This window comes from Papaver somniferum, chromosome 4, assembly GCF_003573695.1.
Source record: "Papaver somniferum cultivar HN1 chromosome 4, ASM357369v1, whole genome shotgun sequence".
Lineage (NCBI taxonomy): Eukaryota > Viridiplantae > Streptophyta > Magnoliopsida > Ranunculales > Papaveraceae > Papaver > Papaver somniferum.
Window position 1 is genome coordinate 120,774,767 of NC_039361.1, and position 7,141 is coordinate 120,781,907.

The 7,141-nt window shown below is 36.1% G+C and overlaps 1 protein-coding gene across 8 annotated transcripts; it reads left to right on the forward strand.

The window, feature by feature from the left end:
- Nucleotides 1–3,250: 3,250 nt before the first annotated feature.
- LOC113274238 (GDSL esterase/lipase At5g62930-like) lies at nt 3,251–5,199 on the forward strand. Of its 8 annotated transcripts, none has more exons than XM_026523686.1 (6): nt 3,251–3,492; nt 3,699–3,773; nt 3,964–4,104; nt 4,270–4,346; nt 4,570–4,710; nt 4,844–5,199. In XM_026523686.1, exons 1-6 carry the CDS (start codon nt 3,394–3,396, stop codon nt 5,058–5,060), a joined length of 750 nt encoding a protein of 249 aa, XP_026379471.1. In that variant the 5' UTR covers nt 3,251–3,393; the 3' UTR covers nt 5,061–5,199. The 8 variants fall into 8 exon arrangements, 4 of the variants coding, with proteins under 4 accessions (XP_026379471.1, XP_026379473.1, XP_026379475.1 ...); XM_026523688.1 differs by having other exon boundaries at nt 4,900–5,030; XM_026523690.1 differs by having other exon boundaries at nt 3,252–3,492; nt 4,903–5,039.
- Nucleotides 5,200–7,141: the final 1,942 nt, after the last annotated feature.

Consider the following 7,141-nt stretch of genomic DNA (forward strand, 5'->3'; position numbering starts at 1 on the left):
CCACAAAAATCCTTATCTACAGAATGTAGTGTGTTTTCCGTCTGAGCATTTCGTGCGATGGCCTTAACTTTGGTACTTGGAGGTTCATGCTACTCCGCTGCGAGTGAACACAAATCCGTCATTCCATACCGATATTAAGGGTTCTGCCGGGGAACATAGCACAGGAAAGTACTCAGTGGTCTTGTATTGGCAAGGTGCCGAAATTTACAGAGTGTTTGGGATAGTTGCTACATTCGCTAGTCTGGATAAATTTCATGTAAATATATTGAATGGCTCAATAAATATGCTGGTGGAGAGGTTAGCACTCACGGCACCGTTTCCTTGCAGAGTGATGTCAGATGCAAGGTTTTACGATTTTAACCCTAAGCTAAAAACCACCATCAACAATAAGGTCAAAGAAATCGATGAAGGCACCCATCACTTGGATATGGGCAGCCAGGTTGGTTTATCCTGTAAAAATACTATTTTTCCCTTCATAGTAATATGTTGATATCTGCTTCGTCTGGTATCTGAATGACACGTTCGAGTAGCCCATTTCGCATAACTTTTCGAGATCTATCTAGAGGTACTAGTTTTGTAACTAGATTGTTGTTAGATTAATTTCTATTAATTAATATTTGTGTTAAAGTAATCGAGTCATTAGCGGCTAAATCGTCTCTTGACTAGTCGAATAGCATTGACGAGCTTGAGGGTCTTTACAGTTTGTACTCATGTTGGTAGAGATCTCAATGGAGCTATTAACTTATCATCTTGCAAAAAAGGCGAGGAATTGTAGTATAGCTAGTGAGTCTTGGAATGGCAATGATATGCCAAGTGATCTAATTTCTCTTATAAGAGGAAGACATTGTATGGCCTTTTTTTAAGTTAATTTTAAATTTTTGATCTTTCCTATTAAAAAAATAGTTCAGTTGATGCAAGACATTCAGATTTTAGGATACCCCTAAAGTGAGCTCTTGCTACTGCGTAATTGTGTAGGTATTTCCAAATTATATTTTACTATGAGGACTACTGCACCAATGTACCTACAAGAAGCTCAAGTAATTTTTGACACTTATTTGTTCAGTTATATGCGACGTTTGATTGTGAATGATGGGCCTGGATATGGTGTATTGCAACACAGGTTTATTACCTTGCCTGTACGATATGGTGGTCTAGGCATATATTCTATGTCAGACACCATTCAGTATTGTTACCTTGCCTCTTGCATCCAATCTAAGCAGCTACAGGATACTCTCTTGCGTTATTCTGGTGTATGTAGCGATGGTTCTAATTACCATCTTGCTTTAGACTCCTTCTTCGAGGTATGTCATCTTGATTCTGCCTCTTTCAACATTGAGTTAACTGCCCCCCATCCTATGCGTTTACTGGCAGCTAAGTACTTGAATGTTGTTGAACAAGAGATGCCAAATCTATATAACATGTCAGCTAGGGATTTAGTCTTATGGAAGTTCAATTAGTTCTCACATGCTCAGGATTATTTATTAGTTGTGCTTATAGGTGGTCTTGGACAATTCATTGGGCCTCGACAGTTTTGTGTTGTTCTTTGTTATCGTCTTGGTGTTCCACTCTTTCCAGCTTGGAGTGTTTGTTGTTTTTGTAGTCGAGATATGGATTTGTTTGGTGACCATGTTATTCACTGTGCACACGAAATAGGTTTAACGTTTCGGCATGACTTGGTTTGTGATGTTTTGTTTTATATATGTTCTTGTGCTGGAATACACGCACAAAAAGAGGTGGATTTGGGTTTCTTATCAGCTGAAGGTGGTGCTTTAAGGCCTGCAGATATTCTCATTCATAATTGGGACAATGGTCGGGATGTGTGTTTATATGTAACTGGAATTTCACCTTTTACAGGAGGTGGAGTTAATACTTTCGTACCAGGGCAGGTTGTATGTAATGCAGTTTCAAGAAAGCGGAACAAGTATCTTGACAAGTGTACTACACATGGTTATTGTTTCGGTACTATAGCTTTCACGACGTTGGGTGAGTTAGGCGATGAGACCGTGGATTTCTTGAAGAAAGTGAAGAATTTTGTAAGCATTCATGATGTAAATGTTAAAATTGGTGATTTTCCTTTTTATAGATTAGGAGTTACTATTCAAAAAGGTGTTGGCGCCCAGTTAGTTGCTAGGTTGCTGACAAGTTATTTGTAAACCTTCTTTTTGTTTTAAAATTCCAATTATAAATTTTACTAATTAAGTAATATTCGATTAATATTTTAAAAAAAAATAGATACTCGTAGTCTTGAACTCCGGCTAAAACATATCATTGGAGATGCTCGTCGTCTTTGAAGACTGGCTAAAAAAGGTAACCTGTTATAGGGGCTGAAGAAACCATTAGAGGGATGATATTATAAGACAAAAAGGGTCACAGGTTAGTAATTTCAAAAACCCTTATCTATATAATTTTCATAATGACTAAAATGCCCTTATTTAGTTAGTGTTGTTGATTTAATTAGCTAATTATTAGGTTTAATGAAATATTAAATCAGATTAAAAGTTAGGTTTAGTGGAGACATAAAATGGAGAGTTTTTTTCTTTTAGGGATTTATTTCAAAAACCTAGATTTTGATTTACTCAAAAAAAAAAAATGAATGATTTCAGTGGCAAATTGGAGGTGCGTGAATCTCTATACGATAGAGAAACCATATTTTACGGATACCCCACGATGGTGATCCTATTACGGTTGATCTCTTAGCTCCAATGTCCATTTCACGGCAATCTACGGTTGAAATTAACCAAAGAAGCCAACCGTATGAGCCATTTACGGTTGGAATTAACCATAAAAGCCAACCTTTGGTGCCATTTACGGTTAGTATTTGATGAATGTCCAACTGTAACTGGTTAAAATTGGGAAAATCCAATCATAAACCAATTACAGTTTGGATTGTTCTCATACATCTTCAGAAATCATAGTTACGGTTGATTAATTAAGAATAACCAAATGTAACTTCATGTGCAACCCTCTTTTTCTTTTTATAAGGTTTAAATATATTTGATGATGATTATCAAAGAAAAATTAATTTTGATTTCAGTCTTTTTTTTTTTATGATTGGATTTGAATGGATAGGAGGGTAATTTAGTTTTTTTTTAAATGGAAGGATAGTTTACACCTTTAACATGACACTAGGACACCTCCTAACCAATTGTAGAGATTATTATCATGGTTCAACTCCTCCATTGGTTTCATCAGCCCTATAACAGGTTACTAAAAAAAATAACTCTCAGTTGGTCATTTGAACAGACGGGTTGCAGTTGCTTTTGTTTTCCTAAGGTTCCATCCGGATCCGAACCGTTCATTCTTAGTCAACAAAATCATAGGAAATAACAGTTCAAATAAACTCCGAAGTCACTAACCTCAAACCTTAAAACAGAAATCAACAACTAAGACGAAATGAGATCTCATGTTGTTCTATTTGGAGATTCAATCACTGAACAATCTTTTAAGCCTAATGGATGGGGTTCAGCTCTTGCCAACACCTACACTAGAAAGGTACTTTCTTATGTTTTTTTTATCACAATATTTCTCGGACATTCTGTAGTCCGTACTCAAATTCAGCCTTATATTTGGTTTATTGTATTAAACTCAAATTGGGTTTTCATTGATATTTCAAAATGTGATCTTTACCTGTTTTTAAGAAATAAAGTGGAAGATTACTCAAATGCTTCTTACATTTTCAGAGTTGGGTTATTGTGTAGGTTGATGTAGTAGTTCGTGGGTATGGTGGATATAAGAGTAGGTGGGCATTGTTCTTGTTGCAGACCCTTTTAGTGGTAAGTCCATATTTGCCCTTTCTTTGATCGTTCATGATTTATGTTGTTTGGATCTGAAATTTGGTTGTTGTTGAATGAAATCAAGGAGCTATGTTGCTGGAAAAGTTTGATTTCTCTGGGAAATTTACTTTCATGAGTTTTGAAACATTGCTGTTGTTTCAAGTTCTTATTCGGTTTATTTGTCTTGCAGGGTTACACGAACCCTCCTGTAGCTGTCACAATTTTCTTTGGTGCTAATGATGCAGCCCTTTTAGGAAGAACCAGTGAACGACAACATGTGCCAGTGGAAGAGTACAAAGAGAACCTTAGAAAAATTGTTCATCATTTCAAGGTTAGGATTCTAAAGAGTTGATAAACCTTTAGGAATCTCGGGCAATAGCTCATTTGTTGAAATTATTAGCGGATTGACATTTTTAATGACTTCGAGACTATGTTGTTAAGAGAAGTTGAAATTGCTCTTTGAAATCTCTTATTTCATGGTTTGCCTACTGCTTAGGAACTTTCTCCTGCAATGTTGGTGGTAATAATTATTCCACCACCTATCGATGAGGAAGGGCGAAACGAGTATGCACGGTATGATACTGCTCCCTTTTTCATTTTTATATCTTTACAATTTTATAGAAGATGTTCTGTAAGTATCGCTTTTCCCGTATTCATGTTTGATGATTTTTCAATTAGGGAACTCATAAACTTCAATCACTTCTGATATGTATTATAGATGTTATCATTTATGTTTTAGACAGTTCGAATTGATAGCATTGTAGTCTTACTGATCTTTGTACGGTGATAAAGCAAGGGAATTGTCCGAAAGGACAAACGAAGTGACTGGAGTTTATGCAAAACAGTGCATTGAATTAGCTAAGGAATTGGGTGTTTACTCTATCAATCTATGGTCCAAGATGCAGGAAACCGAAGGATGGCAAAAGAAATTTCTAAGGTTAGTTTATAGTTTCTGCTTAGCATCGCATTGATATTCGAAAGTTCTTGTTCCATTAGTCATATGAGACTTCCTGTTCAGTAACTTGCCCTTGAAAGATATATCATTGTTAACAAGGAAGTTATTATTTCAGTTCTCAAGTTTTACGAAATTGTACTTTCTTTTACGGTGATGGATTGCACTTGACAGCAGAAGGTAATGCAATAGTCCATGAAGAAGTGGTGAGAGTTTTCAGTGAAGGAGGGTTAGATGCTACACAATTGGCAAGTGATTACCCTCATCACTCTGAAATCGATCCGAAGAACCTTGAGAAATCTTTCCAAGAGAGATCTTGCACAGCAGGTTTATAACTATTGTTTCCTTCTCTATACTTTTTAGAATTTTTCTTGACAAGACATTTTATCGATTCTCCAGCACAGGTATGGTGCAATTGTAATGTGACATTTTCTGTGAAAGTATTCTATGCTAAAACTCTATTTTTGGATTTGAAATCAAGTGCATATAAGTTGTTTAGTAGTAATACTCATAATCTGAAGTAACATCTATTTTATTGATCAAGGGAAAAACTCAAAAACAACCTAGTAAACCTTATTAAGGTCGTACGAAGATGAAGGATATCACCGCTGACCGATATGCCAAGGGTGTATTGGATTAGGATTTACATGCATATTTAATAATCTTAAAAACTCCAAGGTATTCGATTAGGATATGTAAGGAATCATTATATATTCATGGTAATCAATTTGGATTTTTTTAGATTCCACAATTATCCTAGGTATTCAATTCATTTAAGAATTTTTAAGATAGTTGATAAGCAGATATATTAGGACTTTTATGGATATTTGTAGTGAAAATATCTAACGCTAATCTCAACCCAAACCACACGAGTTTCATAGATTCTTATGGACAATTTTTTTTTTTTTTTTTGGTTTTCTTTTTCATCACAGCATGCTACCTTTCTCCACACACCACCAACCACACACCACCAACCAACACGTGCACCTCCACTACCAACAACCACCACCACCACCCATCAACACCGACCACCACTAACCACCATCGCCAGGTCCGCCACTATCACCGATCACCAACTACTATCATCATCCACCACCATCGACCACCATCCACCGCCAACGACCAACACCGACCACCAACCACCGCCATCACCCACCAACACTGATCACTAATCACCACCATCACCCACTAACACCGACCACCAACCACCACCACCACCCGCCTCCACATGATAATCTTGATTTTTTCATCTATATTACGATTTGGTAACTCGTTTTAATTTTTATAAATCTGAATTAATTCTAACTTAATCCATCATAATCCAAAATTATATATCTATAAGAATCTACATGATTCTATTAAGAAACATTATAAATCCACTAGATTCAGGTAAAAGTAGTATCTATTTTTATCTATATAAATCCTGATTCAATACACTCCTGGCAAAAGGTAATCCGTGAAAGTATAAAGGGCCAATTACAAAATGGTCATACTTTTTGTAATTGGTTCACAAAATGATCATACTTTTGTAATTCATTTGTTCTTTTTCCATTCGATTTAACACTTTTGAATAAAATAGTTTCATCTTTTTCGAAAATACCCTCCCCCAAAATATCCTTTCTAGTTAACTAATTGGTTGACGTGGTGGTGGTGGTGGAAGCTCAAGAATTTTCGTTAAACCCCAGAGGGAAAGCGGTGAACCCTTTAAGTGAATGTGATGTAATGATCCTGAATGCAGTGTAACGAACCTGAATGCGATTTATGATCCTGAATGCGGTGTAACGATATATAAGCGGCGGCACCACCACCTACAAATAGCACCACCGTCAAAAAAAAACTATATAGAAGACAAAAGTTAAAATTATGTAGGGGTTAAATATGAAGGACAGATAGGTAATTTCGTTAACATATGTACTGTGAGTCACCACTTAACTCTCTTCCTAACGGAAGTATGATCATTTTTTGTTAATAGTTTGTAACTGTAGGATGCTTTTGTGAGTCAGGTCCTAATAATAGGACTGTTTTGTACAATTCCAAGTATAAAACTATATGCCATGTGCTCCAGTAGTCACCACAAGCGAAAGACTCGGACTGTATAACCTGAAGGAGAAATTGCAATATGAATGGATTGTTAAAATATGAGTTTTGTGATCAGAATACATGAGATAGTACAGGGTAGAAAGAGTGTACAATGATTTGTGAACACTGTTTAGATATTTTCTCCCTTTCAGGGTATAGTTCTAATTGTACAAAGTCAATGTTGGAGGGGTGTACCCTCCGAGTAATTTAACACTCTTCCATTCAGTCTCTCTTGATTTCCACATGGTATTAGAGCTCAAGAGAGAGAGATAAGAGAAAACCCATCTTAGTTCCCTTCTTTAGCTTGATATAAAGTTGCTTCGGTCTGCGATTAAGA

What these genes read in the sequence shown, in the direction of transcription:
- LOC113274238 (XM_026523686.1), top strand. Translation starts at nt 3,394, where the DNA reads ATGAGATCTCATGTTGTTCTATTTGGAGATTCAATCACTGAACAATCT. An exon ending in CCAACACCTACACTAGAAAG is followed by an intron (nt 3,493 to 3,698) that starts GTACTTTCTTAT and finishes GTTATTGTGTAG; the next exon opens with GTTGATGTAGTAGTTCGTGG. An exon ending in GGGCGAAACGAGTATGCACG is followed by an intron (nt 4,347 to 4,569) that starts GTATGATACTGC and finishes TGATAAAGCAAG; the next exon opens with GGAATTGTCCGAAAGGACAA.